The sequence below is a fragment of the Trachypithecus francoisi genome, unplaced genomic scaffold, assembly GCF_009764315.1.
Source record: "Trachypithecus francoisi isolate TF-2019V2 unplaced genomic scaffold, Tfra_2.0 Lachesis_group17, whole genome shotgun sequence".
Lineage (NCBI taxonomy): Eukaryota > Metazoa > Chordata > Mammalia > Primates > Cercopithecidae > Trachypithecus > Trachypithecus francoisi.
This window is the reverse complement of record NW_022681462.1, coordinates 12,358,202-12,375,983: the sequence shown is the minus strand read 5'-3', so window position 1 is coordinate 12,375,983 and position 17,782 is coordinate 12,358,202. Positions and strand designations below refer to the sequence as shown.

Sequence of the window (17,782 nt, the reverse complement as noted above, 5' to 3'; positions counted from 1 at the left end):
AGCCCTATATTTACATGATAAAAGCTTTTTTTCTACTTTAAAAATAATTCCTGCATGATTTATCATGTATAAATTCTTAAAACCCCACCCAGGACAAACCACTATATCAAGGATTTCCACTGTTGATCCCTCTCGCCCCAATCCTATTGAATCCAAGTCTCTGGGGATAGGGCCCTGGAAGCCGGCTTTTTTTTTTTTTTTTAATGTAAATACTTTTCTCATGCCTGTAATCCCAGCACTTTGGGCTTTGGGAAGCCAAGGTGGGAGGATTGCTTGAGCCCAGGAGTTCCAGACCAGCCTGGGCAACATGGTGAAACCCCATTTCTACAAAAAATACAAAAATCAGGCTGGGCGTGGTGGCTCACGCTTGTAATTCCAGCACTTTGGGAGGCTGAGGCGGGTGGATCACCTGAAGTCAGGAGTTTGAGACCAGCCTCAACATGGAGAAACTCCATTTCTACTAAAAAAACAAAATTAGCCGGACATGGTGGTGCATGCCTGCAATTCCAGCTACTCAGGAGGCTGAGGCAGGAGAATTGCTTGAACTTGGGAGGCGGAGGTTGCAGTGAGCCAAGATCGTGCCATTGCACTCCAGCCTAGGCAACAAGAACAAAACTCTGTCTCAAAGAAAAAAAAAAAAAAAATTACCCAAGTGTGGTGGCATGGACCTGTAGTCCCAGCTACTTGAGAGGCTGAGATGATGGGAGGCTCGCTTGAGTCCAGGAGCTTGAGGCTGCAGTGAGCCATGACTGCACCACTGCACTCCAGCCTGGGTGACAGAGCAAGACTCTGAATTTAACAATAACAACAAAAAAGTGAATGCTTTTACAAGTACCCCTTATAACATTTATGCACACTGAAGAGTGAGAACCTCTGCACTAGAACGACTGTAAGAGTAAATGAAAGCTAGAAAAAAAGAAATCTCAGCAAGCAGAGGCAGGAAGATTGAATGCGAGGATTTAATACCAATGCGGGCACAAGAATTTTTTTAAAAAAGGTCAGTGGGGAGGGATCATGAACACCTTGGTTTCAACAACTCCAACTCCTTCATACGTCATCTTCAGTTAGGCTGGCTGATCAGTGTGCTGATACTTTCTTCTACCTCTGACAGCGTCTTCAGAATTTGGTTGACTTTGACCTCATCAAATTCCAAACACAGAAATTCAGATTCCTGGAAAACATAAAAGGATATTTTAGAGGGAAACCACAAGATAGCCAAGGCCATCTGGCATGACCAAACTCAAAATACCCAGGGTCCCAATCCAGCAAGCCCAGCTCAGACCTTAATATCGAAGTGATATTTTACCCAGCAAAGCATATCCACATAATGCTCTAAATAAAAGTGCTTTTATGATGGTGTTTCGTATTAATAAATAAGAGGCGTACAAATGTCAGATGTTCTCACTAGGAGACAGATGAGAAGCTCTTCCTCTTTGTCATCTCATTTGATCCTCTAATAATTTTTAAGGTAAGAACTTGAGTAGTTTTAAAAATGAGGACCCTGAGGCACAAAGAGGTTAACCTGTACCAAAAATAAATGGCATAAAAAGGCAGAATCGGACGGTGAACTCTCAGCTCTGGATGACTCCGAAGTCTATACTGTCTCCACAGCACTTTAGATTACAAAAATGAAGAGAATTTTGACTTACTCTGATGGACTCTTGAGTTAGTCTGGGAAGTGAGCTAACTTGGATTTAGTGGTTATGCTGGAAATTGTGACAAGTTGCTTGGGAAACATGAGCCAGATAACTGAGAGATAACCAGATCTTGAACTAGCAACAAACATTTCTGGGGCCCTTCCACTTGCTGCAAGCCAACCCTCCTCACAGCTCCCTTAAATACATTCCCTCTGTGAGGCTTCGTCAGTCAATCTGAGGTTAGGTAGATGGTAGATACCAAAAAATAAGATTTTGTTTTTCCCCTCTATTATTTTTGCCCTCCATAATGGAGTGCAGTGGCATGACCATAGCTCACTGTAGCCTCAAACTCCTGGGCTAAAGCGATTCTCCCACCTCAGCCTCCTGAGTAGCTAGGACTACAGGTATGCACAACCACACCCAGCTAATTTAAAAAAAATTTTTTTTTTTGGTAGAGACGGTGGAGGGGCGGGGCTTAGTATGTTGCCCAGTCGTAAGATCTCTGAGTTATGGTAGCAGGAATTTCATGTACACTGGACAAATTCTACATCTGCATTATCTTGAGAGACAAGGATATATTTTATGTATCTAAGAACAACTACATTCAAAATCCTTAAGAACAATAATAAAGTAATTTTAGAGCAGTATGAATCCTTACAGAGCATATAATCCAATTGCCTTGTTTTCTAGATAATGAAATTAAGCCCCAGGCATGTTAAATGATGTGGCTAATTAATGTACCTCTGTTGATGACAGTCACCAAGTCAATGTTCTTTTCTCTGTATTTTCCTCTCTAACTACTGAAAAGTATCAGAATATACCAGCCCCAACTATGCCACTCTGGCATATAGGTTATTTTGCGCTGAAGGCAATCGAGACTCAACAGATGGAAAAAGAAGTCTTGGAGATTTCCCTTATCTGGCCAAGAGCAGAAACTTCTAAAAAATGAGAACTGCCAGGCCAGGCATGGTGGCTCATGCCCGTAACCCCAGCACTTTGGGAGGCTGCGGCAGGAGGATCACTTGAAGCCAGGAGTTCAATACCAGCCTGGGCAATAATAATGAAACCCTATCTCTAAAGATAAAAAATAAAATAAAGTCCGACATGGTGGTGTGCACCTGTAGTCCTAGCTACTTGGGAGGCTGAGGTTAGAGGATTGCTTGAACCCAAGAGGTGGAGTGAGCCTAGCAACCTGGGTGAGACCTTATCTCAAAAAAAAAAAAAAAAGAGACAGTGAGAACTGCCATAAATCCCTCTCTAGGGAAGTTTTGTGGGCATGAAAAAGATGGAAAGCTGACACCATGATGAGTCTGCACAAACCTTAGTAAAATAACTCTTTATATACCATTAGATTCACCATATATTTAATTCCCATAATTTACCACCTTTAGAAGACCAAACCCTTTTTCCTTTGTCTAGTCACAGTCACTTCTCTTCACAATTTATCTTCCTTTGTTAAAATGGTATGCAAGCTTTCAAGTCTGACTGCCTCATTGGGTTTTCATTTTCTTTTTTTTCTGTTAAGCTTGTGTGCATACAAAATTAAAAATACTGACATCAGTAAAATTTGTAATTTTTTTTTCTCCTGTGAAACTTTTGTCAGTTTAATTTGCAGGCCTTATACATGAACCTAAGAAGGCAGAGAAAAAGTTTTTCCTCCTCTACAATACTATGACATTTCCTACCCCCATCTCCAAAGCGATGGGGGTAGGAAAGGAAGGCCAACAAGCTTCTTCAGAAGGAGGGTGTCACTTTGCCATCAGCTAGAATAATATTCAGGAGTTGATTTTGCTGTTGCTAAGCTGCTAAGCTGAATCTACATGGATGGCAGTGAATATCCCCCAGGGAGAAATAAGTACAAAGGGAAAGAAGGGGCCTCTCGGATGAAAGGCTTCCAACGATAGGGAAGGCAGCTCTCCTCGCCTACAGGAGTCCTGTCCTCAAACATGTATTTGGATAGGAGAGAAGTGCAGTCTCATACGTGAGCTTAGAAACTTTGACAAGTTTTCACTTAGTCCAAAGCAAAAACCAAGTTTAAACAAAGAAAGAATACTGATAAGTGTTCAAGCTGTAGGAGGGGTTATCTCCTTTGGGAAAGAAAAGCAAATTTATGACAAATTAGGCAGTTCAGTTGGCAAAATTCAGAACAGGTCTCAGATGTGAAAGCCTGTTCTTCGTTCATTTTCACTGAGGCCTTTAGTTTGACTTTAAAACAATATTTTTTTTTTTTGAGACAGAGTCTTCCTCCATCACCCAGGTTGGAATACAGTGGCCTGATCTGCAACCTCTGCCTCCCAGGTTCAAGCAATTCTCCTGCCGCAGCCTCCTGAGTGGCTGGGATTACAGGCATGCACTACCACGCCTGGCTAAGTTTTGTATTTTTTTTTTTCAGTAGAGACAGGGTGTCGTCATGTTGGCCAGGCTGGTCTCAAACTCCTGACCTCAAGTGATCCACCTGCCTCGGCCTTCCAAAGAGCTGGGATTACAGGCGTTAGCCACTGCATCTGGCCTAAAACAATTTTTTAAACATCTGGCCTTGGACACAATGGTCCAGAAATTAGTGATTACCAGTAACTAACATATATATTAAGGACATTGATAAAAAAGAAGATGTAGCTTATATTTCACCTCAGTGAAAGTAAGTTACAGTAATAAATCACCTGGTTTTCTATTTAAAGGTAAAGAGATTACCAGGAACAATATTCATAGAGATAGGAGCAACTGAGTAAAGCTTGTTTATAAATAGCCAGGATCTTTTCTGACTAAGGGATTATTAGTTTGTTGTAGGTTTCAGGACTCATTTGTGATTGGACCTCTATGTATGAATGAAGCTCACTTTATTTTTGAGGGATGCCAAATACTAGAGAGAAAGAGTGGGCTAAATAAAGAAGTCCAAAGTTAAATAGATATATTTTCCATCCCAATCTTCACCTTCCTCCCCTTGAAATAATAACATATTAGCCTTCAAAAGCAACACATAAACATACATGACACTTGAAATTGTTAACTTACAACTGTATTACCAAGGCCTACTTTCATCTAGTTATGCTATCAAAATATCTTATAAGGAATTCAAGAGCCTTTAAACTGGGGCTTAACATGTAGACATTTCTTCACATTTTGCATTTGGCTGCGGTACCCTACGGAAAATACCTCTGATGCACCTGAAAATATATTTAGAGGCCGGACGCGGTGGCTCACGCCTGTAATCCCAGCACTTTGGGAAGCCGAGGCGGGCGGATCAGGAGATCAGGAGTTCGAGACTAGCCTGAACAACATGGTGAAACCCCATCTTTACTAAAACTACAAAAATTAGCCAGGCGTGGTGGTGGGTGCCTGTAATCCTAGCTACTCAGGAGGCTGAGGCAGGAGAATTGCTTGAACCCAGGAGGCAGAGGTTGCAGTGAACCGAGATCGTGCCATTGCACTCCAGCCTGGGCGACAGAGTAAGACTCAGTCTCCAAAAAAAAAAAAAAGAAAAAAAAAAATATATATATACACACACCACATACACACACACATATATATATATGTGTGTATATATATTCACAAATGCAGATGTGGGCTAGGGGTGGTGGCTCATGCCTGTAATCCCAGCACTTTGGGAGGCTGAAGCAGGTGAATTGCTTGAGCCAGGAGTTTCAGACCAGCCTGGGCAACATGGTGAAACCCCATCTCTACAAAAAGTATAAAAATAAGCTGGGCATGGTGGCATGTGCCTGTAGTCCCAACTACTTAGGAGGCTGAGGTGGGAGGATCGCTTGAGCCCAGAAGGTCAAGGCTGCAGTGAGCCAAGATCATGCCACTGGACTCCAGCCTTGGCAACAGAGTAAGACCCTATCTCAAGAAAGAAGGGAAAGGGAAAGGGAAAGGGGAAGGGGAAGGGGAGGAAAGGAAAGGAAAGGAAAGGAAAGGAAAGGAAAGGAAAGGAAAGGAAAGGAAAGGAAAGAAAAGAAAGGAAGGCAGATATGATGCTTATCAAGCCAGAGGCAGAAGGTACAAAAGCAATCTGAAACACCTGTTACTTTTTTCATGGTCATCTTAGGCTTAAATGGCGATAAAAATAAGAGATGATTCGACTAAAATTCCTGTATTTAAGCATCTGAGTCAAGAATCAAACTTGCTTCTTTTCAGTAAAGGATGCAGTACGGAGTAGAGTCAGAATGTGGTTAGTAGATAAGCAAGCACATCATTATCAAGAACATGTACTTTGTGATCCTGGGGAGTACAGCAGTGTATTAAACTCAACAGTTTAAATAGCCATTCCAAATTACAATGGAAAGCAAAGGCAAAATATTCAAATTTTTGTCTCTCCAAGTGGAAATTTTAAAAAGCTACAAAATCCTATGACAAAATCCTTGAGAGGATTCTCTCTCCAAACCAACAAAAAAACTGAGCTAGCTCTAACACTTCCTGAGAAGGCCATCTCACATATTCCTAAGGAACTCCTTCCCTGCTAACCACTCAGCACTCCTCAGGGAACTCTTACTGGTCAAGCCTAAATCTTGAATGCTTTAGTTTAAACTCACTTCCTAGCAAGGTTAGAGAGTAGAATTGATTATTAGTCTACAGAATAACTGAAGGCTGTTAGTAAGCAAATGTTTGGTTTTATCCACCTACACACCATAACCTCTTTGTGTATAACTGTCCATTTTAAAAACTTCCTTATCTAGGTCCTGAGCAATTCTTCTGCAAAACAATACTACAGTGACAAAATGCTTAAAACAGAAAATAAAAAAGACTTATCACATATTAAATACTTAAATAGAACCATTTAGAACAAATTCAACATAAAATAAAACAACAGTCCTATATTTTCTACAGTGATACTACTTTCTATGCAAAATTTTCACAAAGCTTTATCCCCTAATTTATGGATCATATTTAGGATTATAATATAACATTGGCAATGTTGGCTCTAATGTCTTGTGTTTTCTTTCAAAAATGATAAAAGTTGGGGGTAAAAGTTGGGGGAGGGAGGGTTAGAGTGGGAAAGGATGCCTTAGAATTTCATTAACCAATACTGATTCAAAAAGGCCACATAAATGTGCACCTGTAATCCCAGCTACTTGGGAGGCTGACATAGGAGAATCGCTTGAACCTGGGAGAAGGAGGTTGCAGTGAGCTGAGATTGCGCCAATGCACTCCAGCCTGGGCAACAGAACGAGACTTGATCTCAAAAAAAAAAAAAAAAAAAAGCCACATAAAGCTGGCTATGTTTCATAAAGCTTACTACCCCAGATTTTTCTTTTAATTTCATTTGTTGACATAAAGGGACTCTTTACTGAGCACAAACTTTGGCCATAAAGCCTATATCCTCTGTTTGGACTGTCCTTTCATAAGCTTAAAATAACCCTTTGACCCACAACGCTGCAACTGTCTTCTGTGTTTAACCACAGCGGAATGAGGGGAGAGAAAGAGAAAGAGGAAGAGGGAGAGCAAGCACTCAAGAAAGAACACATATGGGAGACATTAAAATTGGCAATGGCTCCTTGAAGGGCAATTATATAATAAATAAGAAACCCAGTAGCACTGAACATTGCCTGCCAGAGAAGTTCAAAACATCTTCATAAGTAAACCCGTGTTCACCACTCATTCCCACACTTCTGTGGCTTTCTCACAATGATCATTGATACTGCTCCTTTACTTCAAGAGACCTTGAATCCCAGAAATAGCTTCTCTGTAGCAAAAGATCATCCAACTTCCTTCCTAAGGAACCATTGGCCCCAATTAAAATTTTATATTTTCCTGAAAACTGTGCTGATTATTCTCCATTTGTCCTTTCATATTCATTATCTTCCTGTCTCTGTCTTATTCCATGTCCTGTGAGGCTGTTCTCAAAAAATTGTGTCACCCCTTACAGTTGGGTTCAGGCAAGAGGAAAGAGAGGTTATTATATTAATTCCTCTGATATTTCCAATATTTTCTATGTAGGGTATCGTTTCTTCATTTCCTATTTTATTTACTGGTCTCAATCACTATTTCTTCTGGTTCACAAAGCCAACAGTACACACATAAAGCTAAGTCTCTTTAGACTGCTGAAACAGAATCACCAAATACAAACTCCAAGGTTGAGCACAGCAGATTGTCATCATGCCTAGGTTGGTAAGAAGGTTGCCCTCCAAGTATTAAATAATAGGAGAAGCTAGAACCAATATTTGATTTTCTATTATCATTTGATACTGAATTTTTTTTTTTTTTTTTTAGTTGGAGTCTTGCTGTCATCCAGGCTGGAGTGCAGTGGCGTGATCTCGGCTCACTACATCCTTGCCTCCCAGGTTCAAGCTATTCTCCTGCCTCAGCCTCTCAAGTAGCTGGGACTACAGGTGCATGCCACCATGCCCAGCTAATTTTTTGTATTTTTAGTAAAGACGGGGTTTCACAGTGTAGGCCAGGATGGTCTTGATCGTGATCCACCTGCCTCAGCCTCCCAAAGTGCTGGGATTACAGGCGTGAGCCACCGTGCCTGGCCTTGAAATATCTAATATGGTAGCACTTTGATATCTGAAGAATGAAAGGAAGGAAAGGAGGGAGGAAGGGAGGCAGGCAGAAGAGTAGGAGAAGGAGGAGGAGAACAACAACATCAACAACTAAGACGAGATTTCATTAAGAATTTGCTCTTGGCCGGGCGCGGTGGCTAAGCCTGTAATCCCAGCATGTGGGAGGCCGAGACGGGCGAATCACGAGGTCAGGAGATCGAGACCATCCTGGCTAACACGGTGAAACCCGTCTTCTACTAAAAAATACAAAAAACTAGCCGGGCGAGGTGGCGGGCGCCTGTAGTCCCAGCTCCTCGGAGGCTGAGGCAGGAGAATGGCGTAAACCGGGAGGCGGAGCTTGCAGTGAGCTGAGATTGGCCACTGCATCCAGTCCGGGCGACAGAGCGAGACTCCGTCTCAAAAAAAAAAAAAAAAAAAAAAAAAAAAAAAAAAAAAAAAAAAGAATTTGCTCTTTAGTTTAATTCAATCCTGCTTGTCAATTTTACTTTCGTTTCAATTGTTTTTGGTGAATTCGTCATGAAATCTTTGTCTGTGACCATGTCCTGAATGGTAATGCCTAGATTTTCTTCTAAAGTTTTTATAGTTTTGGGTTTTACAGTCTTTAAACCATCTTGAGATTTTTTTTTCTTCTTTTTTTTAGACAGAGTCTCACACTGTCGCCCAGGCTGGAGTGAAGTGGCACCATCTCAGCTCACAGCAACCCCTGCCTGCTGTGTTCAAGCAATTATCATGCCTTAGCCTCCCAAGTAGTTGGGACTACAAGGCACATGCCACAATGCCTGGCTAAGTTTTGTATTTCTAGTAGAGATGGGGTTTCACCATTTTGGCCAGGCTAGTCGCGAATTTCTGATCTCAAGTGATCTGCCTCCCTCAGCTTCCCAAAGTGCTGGGATTATAGGCATGAACCACCATGCCCAGCCTCATTCTTTTTTTTTTTTTTTGTGATGGAGTCTCACTCTGTCTCTCAGGCTGGAGTGCAGTGGCACAATCTTGGCTCACTGCAACCTCTGTCTCCCAGGTTCAAGCAATTCTCCTGCCTCAGCCTCCTGAGTAGCTGGGACTACAGGCATGTGCCACTACACCTGGCTAATTTTTTTTGTATTTTTAGTAGAGATGGGATTTCACCATGTTGGTCAGGCTGGTCTCAAACTCCTGACCTCAAATGATCTGCCTGCCTCAGCCTCCCAAAGTGTTGGGATTACAGGTGTGAGCCACTACACCTGGCCCCCTGGCCTCATCTTGAGTTAGTTTTTATATAAGGCACAAGGAATGGGTACAGTTTCAATTTTCTGCATATGGCTAGTCAGTTCTCCCAGCACCATTTATTAAATATGGAATCCTTTCCCCATTGCTTGTTTTTGTCAGGTCTGTTGAAAATCAGATGGTTGTGGATGTGCAGTCTTATTTCTGGGTTCTCTATTCTGTTCCATTCATCTCTATGTGTCTTTTCTTGTGCCAGTACCATGCTGTTTTGATTATTGCGGCCTTGTAGTATAGTTTGAAATCCGGTAGCATGATGCCTTCAGCTTTATTCTTTTTGCTTAAGATTGTACTGATTATACAAACTCTTTTTTGGTTCCATATGAATTTTAAAATACTTTCTTCTAATTCTGTGAAGAATGTCAATAGTAGTTTGACAGCAACAGTATTGAATCTATAAATTACTTTGGGCAGTATGGCTGTTTTCATGATATTGATTCTTCCTATCCATGAGCATGGAATGTTTTTCCATTTGTTTGTGTCCTCTGATTTCCTTGAGCAGTGGTCTGCAGTTCTCCTTGAAGAGGTCCTTCACTTCCCTTGTTAGCTGTACTCCTAGGTATTTTATTCTCTTTGTAGCAATTGTGAATGGGAGTTCATTCTTGACTTGGCTCTCTGCTTGCCTGTTGTTGGTGTACAGGAATGCTTGTGACTTTTGCACACTGATTTTGTATCCTAAGACTTTGCTGAAGTTGCTTCAGCTTAAGAAGCTTTTGGGCTGAGACGATAGGGTTTTCTAAATATAGAATCATGTCATCTGCAAACAAAGATAATTTGACTTCCTCTCTTCCTATTTGAATACTCTTTATTTCTTTCTCTTTCCTGATTGCCCTGGCCAGAACTTCCAATACTATGTCGAATAGGAATGGTGAGAGAGGGCATCCTTGTCTCATGCCGGTTTTCAAGGGGAATGCTTCCAGCTTTTGCCCATTCAGTATGATATTGGCTGTGGGTTTGTCATAAATGGCTCTCATAAATGAAACTATCATCAGAGCAAATAGGCAACCTACAGAGTTGGAGAAAATTTTTGCCATCTATCCATCTGACAAAGGCCTAATATCTAGAATCTACAAGGAACTTAACTTTATAATAAAAAAAAAAACCATTAAAAAGTGGGCAAAGGACATAAACAGACACTTCTCAAAAGAAGACATTCATGTAGCCAACAAACATGAAAAAAAGCTCAACATCACTGATCATCAGAGAAGTGCAAATCAAAACCACAATGAGATACCATCTCATGCCAGTCAGAATGGCGATTATTAAAAAGTCAAGAAACAACAGATGCTAGCAAGGTTGTGGAGAAATAGGAATGCTTTTACACTGTTGGTGGGAATGCAAAATTAGTCCAACCATTGTGGAATATGGTGTAGCGATTCATCAAAGATCTAGAACCAGAAATACCATTTGACCCAGCAATCCCATTACTGGGTATATACCCAAAGGAATATAAATAATTCTACTACAAAGATACATGCATGTATATGTTCACTGCAGCACTATTCACAATAGCAAAGACATGGAATCAACCCAAATGCCCATCAATGATAGGCTGGATAAAGAAAGTGTGGTACATACACACCACGGAATACTACATAGCAATAAAAAGAAACAAGATAATGTCCTTTGCAGGGGACATAGATGGAGCTCAAAGCCATTATCTTCAGCAAACTAATGCAGGAACAGAAAATGAAGCCATTATCCTCAGCAAACTAATCCAAGAACAGAAAACCAAACACCACATGTTCTCACTTATAAGTGGGAGCTGAACAGTGAGAACACATGGACACAGGGAGGGAACAACACACACTGGGGCCTGTCAGGGGTGAGGCGGGAGGAGGGAGAGCATTAGGAAAAATAGCTAATGCATGCTGGGCTTAATATGTAGGTGATGGGTTGATAGGTGCAGCAAACAACCATGGTACATGTTTACCTATGTAACAAACCTGCACATACTGCACATGTACCCCAGAACTTAAAATAAAACTTAAAAAAAAGAGAGCATTTGCATCAAAAGTCCTGGACAACTGAAACATGGCCTTGTTGCTATAACCTGTTCTTATACAATGGATAGCTTATGCTGTATCTTAAAACAATACTTAACAGAAAGAAAATGTGTGACATAATATTTTTTCTTTGGCCTTTGACAAAGTTTCTTTTAACCAATAAATATTACTACCAATGGTCCTTATTGAGGCCATTTTTATCTAGTTGCATTCTCATTTCAAACACAACAGCCAATAAGTCCCACATCTACTATGTTCAGAGAGCATGCTAACAAAAGACAAAAAAAATCATACTGCAAATCACAATGCAAGTCATCCTACTGAGGCTGAAAAAGGACTGACATCAGTCAGTCTAGGACTGCAACTTAATTACTGAGCAATTAAATTAAAATAACTCACCCCCAAACTCAATAGATACCCACATAATGTTGAGAGCCATGTGGGACTAAGATAGAGTCTGCAGGAAGTAACAGAATTTACTCTACAAAATGAACAGAGCAGTGCCTCAGCACCTACCAGGTGCTTTCAGAGCCACAGAATCTTCTGGAGGAAGTGTTTATCCATATTCTCACAATCTCCCAGAAAAGGGCTAAGTATTACAGTATTAGTGTAATATAAAAACATTAATCATCACTGGACAATTACTGATCTTTCTGGAGATGTCATACAGGTATTTCAAAGGATTTTTGTGAGGACAACTGATGACAGTGTTAGAACGCTTAAAAATTAAAAAGCCTGCATTCCCATAAATTCTTGTATTCAAAAATAAACTTTACAAGAAACATGAACTTTCAAATGGCTTACTAGAAACTCAAGGAAGAAAGAGACATTTGGTATCTAGGAAATTTCAGATCTACCACTGATGTAAGTTACTGCTAAACAAATCTAAATGATCAGCTTTCCAAGGGACACATACAGGTTTAATATAAAATGGCAAAATTGGGAGGCCAAGGCAGGTGGATTGCTTGAGGCCAGGAGTTTGAGACCAGCCTGGCCCACATGGTAAAACCCCAACTCCACTAAAAATACAAAAATTAGCTGGGCTTGGTGGCACAAACCTGTAATCCCAGCTACTCATGTGGATGAAGCACGAGAATCACTTGAACCCAGGAGGCGGAGGTTGCAGTGAGCTGAGATGGTGCCACTACACTCCAGCCTGGGCAATAGAGTGAGACTCTGTCTCAAAAACAAACAAATAAAAGGCATTTTTAAAATAAAATAACATCAGATCTTAATTATTCAGAGATTAGCCAGGTCCTCTGCTGCTTGTCTTCCCCCTCCTTTGTTGGTTCATCTTTTAGATATTTCCACAAGATGGAAAAACAAAGTGAACTTAAACTGGTTAATCTGACCATATCACAGCAGCTCTGCAAAACATTTTCCGGTAAAGGAGATAGGAGCTATTGGGAGGAACTTTATTGATTGATTGATTGATTGATTGATTGAGATGGAGTCTCGCTCCATTGCTCAGGCTGGAGTGCAGTAGCACAATCTCGGCTCACTGCAACCTCCGCCTCCCAGGCATAAGCAATTCTCCTGCCTCAGTCTCCCAAGTAGCTGGGACTACAGGTGTGTGCCACCATGCCCGGCTAATTTTGTATTTTTAGTAAAGACAGGGTTTGCCCATGTTGGCCAGGCTGGTCTCAAACTCCTGACCTTGTGATCCGCCCGCCTCGGCTTCCCAAAGTGCTGGGATTACAGGTGTGAGCAACCGTGCCCGGCTGGGAGGAACTTTAACTGTGACTTCACACTACTTTGGAAAATCATACCCTATGGTGCAATTAAGGCAGAAAAATATTTTAATTCCCAAATATTTTCCTTCCTTCGATGACTAGGACTACTGTTAGTAGTCCTTATCAGCCTAGATTATGTTCTGCCTTCCTTCCTTTCTTTCTCTCCTTCTCTTCCCTTCCTTTCCTTTCCCCTTTCTTTTTCTTTTTTTTTTTTTTTCCTTTTTTTTTTTTGACACATCTCGCTTTGTTGCCCAGGCTGGAGTGCAGTGGTGCAATCTTGGCTCACTGCACCCTCCGTCTCCTGGGTTCCAGCGATTCTCCTGCCTCAGCCTCCCAAGTAGCTGGTACTACAGGTGTGAGCCACCATGCCCAGCTAGTTATTGTACTTTTTAGTAGAGAAGGAGTTTCTCCATATTGGCCAGGCTGGTCTTGAACTCCTGACCTTGTGATCTGCATGCCTCAGCCTTCCAAAGTGCTGGGATTACAGGTGTGAGCCATCATGCCCGGCCCATGCCTTTCTTTTTAAAAAAATTTTTTTTCTGATGGGGTCTTGGTATGTTGCCCAGGCTAGTCTTGAATTCTTTGAGTCAAGCAATCCTCCTGGCTTGGCCTCCCGAGTAGCTGGGATTATAGGTGCATGCCAACACACCTGGCTTCCATGCCTTTCTAATCACTCAGTTACCAAGGCTGCTAGGCATCAAGAAAACCTAGGGAACCTTACAAAGGGGGCATTAGCAAGATAATCTCAATAAAAACTGAAGTCTGAATTTACACATACACACACATACCCTCCTGCTGCTGTGCTTCCATTTTTATCTGCAGGCTCAGGGCCTGTGTGCTAACAAGGCAATGAAACTCTAAAAACACTATCCATTCAAAGTTGTTTAAATTTCCAAGAAGAGAGAAAGTGGGACTGTGCCAAGAATAGGACCCAGAGGTTCTTCTTTTGGTTTGAGATTTCTTGGTTAGAAAAAAGCTAGAGCCATAATTAAGCTAGATAGATATTCCTGTCCTGCCAATATGTGGTCAAAAGGAACATGTATTTTGGCCCAGGCCACCCTGCCTTGTTTCTGAAAGGGAGAAAATAGTTTTGATCTTGTAAGAATGAGTGGTTCTTTGGTTGGATGAATTATGTACAGCTAAACCAAGAGTAATCACTATTCTTTTTCCCCTAGAGATTTCAAAGTAGTCTGACATACACTCTGTTCCCTGTTATAGGCCAGTGGATAAGAAAAGGTAGAGATACCACCAATCTTTTTTTTTTTTTTTTTTTTTTTGAGACGGAGTCTCGCTCTGTTGCCCAGGCTGGAGTGCAGTGGCCGGATCTCAGCTCACTGCAAGCTCCGCCTCCCGGGTTCACGCCATTCTCCTGCCTCAGCCTCCCGAGTAGCTGGGACTACAGGCGCCCGCCACCTCGCCCGGCTAATTTTTTGTATTTTTTTAGTAGAGACGGGGTTTCATCATGTTAGCCAGGATGGTCTCGATCTCCTGACCTCGTGATCCGCCCGTCTCGGCCTCCCAAAGTGCTGGGATTACAGGCTTGAGCCACCACGCCCGGCCGATACCACCAATCTTTGTTTCACTACTAGAAAAAAAGAAAAAGAAAAAAGAAACCTAGAGATTTTCCCCAATTATGTGAAGCCCAGAATTTCCCAGCTCTTTGATTCAACCTGTCACCAGCTAACTCCTGACTCACATCTGACTCCTGAGTTTTGATACTTTCAAACCCAAATGGTATACATTTAACAGGGTAGAATGGGAACTAATTAGAAATACCTGATTCCGTATTGATTTACATAAGCACCAGGACTTCAGTATTTACAAAGGGATTTTAGAAACATCCAACAAAATAAAACAAAATGTAGCCAAGTTATATAAATACTAAAAGTTAAATACAATTAAATAACTGGCTAATTTCTCATGCATTAAAGGGCTGTAAAAAATAAATAAATATGGCTAGGTGCGGTGGCTCATGCCTATATTTCCTAGCACTTTGGGAGGCCTATGCAGGTGGATCACTTGAGCCCAGGAGTTTGAGACCAGCCTGGGCAACATGGCAACTCCGTCTCTACAAAAAATACAAAAAATTAGCTGGGCATGGTGGTGGGCACCTGAAGTCCTAGCCAGTCAGGAGGCTGAGGTGGGAGGATCACCTGAGCCTGGGAGATCGAGGCAGCAGTGAGCTGTGATCGTGCCACTGCACTTCAACCTGGGTGACAGAGTGAGATCCTGTCTCAAAATAAATAAATAAACAAATGGCTAATTTCTACGTTTTTTCTTTTTCTTTTTTTTTTTTTTGAGATGAAGTCTCACTCCTGTTGCCCAGGCTGGAGTGCAGTGGCACAATCTCGGCTCACTACAACCTCCATCTCCCTGGTTCCAGCAATTCTCCTACCTCAGCCTCCCAAGTAGCTGGGGCTACAGGTGCGCACCACCACACCTGGCTAATTTTTGTATTTTTAGTAGAGACAGGGTTTCACCATGTTGTCTAGGCTGGTCTCAAACTCCTGACCTCAAGTGATCCACCCACCTTGGCCTCCCAAAGTGTTGGGATTACAGGCATGAGCCAACACGCCCAGTCCTGTGTTTTTTCAAAACATCATCACATCCTAGTTCATTTTACAACTTCTCATTTTAGGCAGGGGTTTTTTTTTTTTTTGAGACGGAGTCTCACCCTGTCGCCCAGGCTGGAGTACAGTGGCGCGATCTCGGCTCACTGCAAGCTCCACCTCCCGGGTTTACGCCATTCTCCTGCCTCAGCCTCCCGAGTAACTGGGACTACAGGCGCCCGCCACATCGCTCGGCTAGTTTTTTTCTATTTTTTTTAGTAGAGACGGAGTTTCACCGTGTTAGCCAGGATGGTCTCGATCTCCTGACCTCGTGATCCGCCCGTCTCGGCCTCCCAAAGTGCTGGGATTACAGGCTTGAGCCACCGCGCCCGGCCTCTTTTTTTTTTTTGAGAAACAGTCTCACTCTGTTGCCCAGGCTGGAGTGTAGTGGCATGATCTTGGCTGACTGCAACCTCCGCCTCCCAGGTTCAGGTGATTCTCCTGCCTCAGACTCCCAAGTGGCTGGGATTACAGGCAAATGCCACCCCACCCAGTTACTTTTTGTATTTTTAGTAGAGATGGGGTTTCATCTCACTGGCCAGGCTGATCTCGAACTCCTGAACTCAAGTGATCTGACTGCCTCGGCCTCCCAAAGTCCTGGAATTATAGGTGTGAGCCACTGTGCCTGGCCTTTAGGGAGGGTTTAATGATTACCTGTTAAGATTTTCTGTATTTTGCCGGGCGTGGTGGCTCATACCTGTAATCTCAGCACTTTGGGAGGCCAAGGTATGTGGATTGCCCAAGCTCAGGAGTTCACGACCAGCCTGGGCAACATGACAAAACCCTGTCTGTAAAAAAAAAAAAAAAAAAATTAGCCAGATGTGGTGGCACATGCCTGTAGTCCTAGCTACTTGGGAGGCTAAGGCAGGAGGGCTGCTTGAGCACAGGTCAAGACTGCAATGAGCTGTGTCTGCGCCACTCCACTCCAGCCTGGGTGACAGGGCAAGACTCCATCTCTAAAAAAAAGAAAGAAAAGAAAAAAGAATTTTCTGTATTTTGAAAAACTTTGGCCGAAAGACATTTGGTTAAAAAATTATTTTTAGGTGCTCTGGTTTGTGTGTGGGAAATCATCTTATTTTTGGCTAAGTAGAACTAGTTCCCATATGACAATGGACAGCATACCTGAAGAACAACCACTGAAGAGCTGAAAGGCAAATCACACTGAACGAGAAATAAATTTCACTTAAATCTCAAAGAAACCAAAATGACAAAACTCAGCACATTAAAAAGAGAGTGTTGTTGATTTTAGTTTGAAGTTCAGATTAGGGCCCCTCATTATTCCTGATGAGGTTCATTCTATTTGCAACAACTCATTTGCAAACAACTTTGATAAACAAACTACAATATATTTACATGAAAGAAACAGAGAGGAATTGAAGAAAAAAAAAAATCCACAGCTGCGTGCAGTGGCTCATGTCTGCAATCCCAGCACTTTGGGAGGCCAAGGTAGGTGTATCACTTCAGTCTGGGGAGTTCAAGACCAGCCTGGGCTACATGGTGAAACCTAGTCTCTACTAAAAATACAAAAATTAGCCAATGTGGTGGCACACGCCTGTAATCCCAGCTCTTCAGGGGGCTGAGTAAGGCAGGACGACTACTTGAGCCCAGAGGTCAAGGCTGTAGTGAGCTGTGATCGGGCCACTGTACTCCAGTTTGGGCAACAGAGTGAGACGCTGTCTCGAAAGGAAATAAAAAAAGAAAAAAGAATAATAATAAAAAAAAATAAACAATGTCATCCAGAGCTGCCTGAACAGATGCACATCACTATAGGCTGAACAAAATATGCAATAGTACTTGCTTTCTAAGGATGATAATCTACAGATTAAGTCGGGGAAACATCATAATACATCTAATACGAAAACAGGAACACAGCATCATCGATGAATTTGAAACTCCTTGGCAGAGGAGGAAAGCAGAAGTGGTACTAATCAAACCAGTTCTGGGATTGCCGTTCTTCTCCAACAAAATGGATCACCAACTTGTTCTGCCATCTATCTATTCCCGGTTTTCTCAGTGTGGTTTCTCGAAGTTAACTCA

The 17,782-nt window shown here is 42.1% G+C and overlaps 1 protein-coding gene across 5 annotated transcripts in view; it reads right to left on the bottom strand.

Moving 5' to 3' along the window:
* Positions 1-937: 937 nt before the first annotated feature.
* The window catches only part of COMMD1 (copper metabolism domain containing 1), a 241,908-nt gene continuing 225,063 nt past the window's right edge, over positions 938-17,782 (bottom strand). For all 5 annotated transcript variants that reach the window (XM_033239182.1, XM_033239186.1, XM_033239189.1 and 2 more), the window contains one exon: positions 938-1,171. In XM_033239182.1, the coding sequence (XP_033095073.1) occupies positions 1,061-1,171 (111 nt within the window). In that variant the 3' untranslated portion in view covers positions 938-1,060. The remainder of the gene's footprint in view (positions 1,172-17,782) is intronic.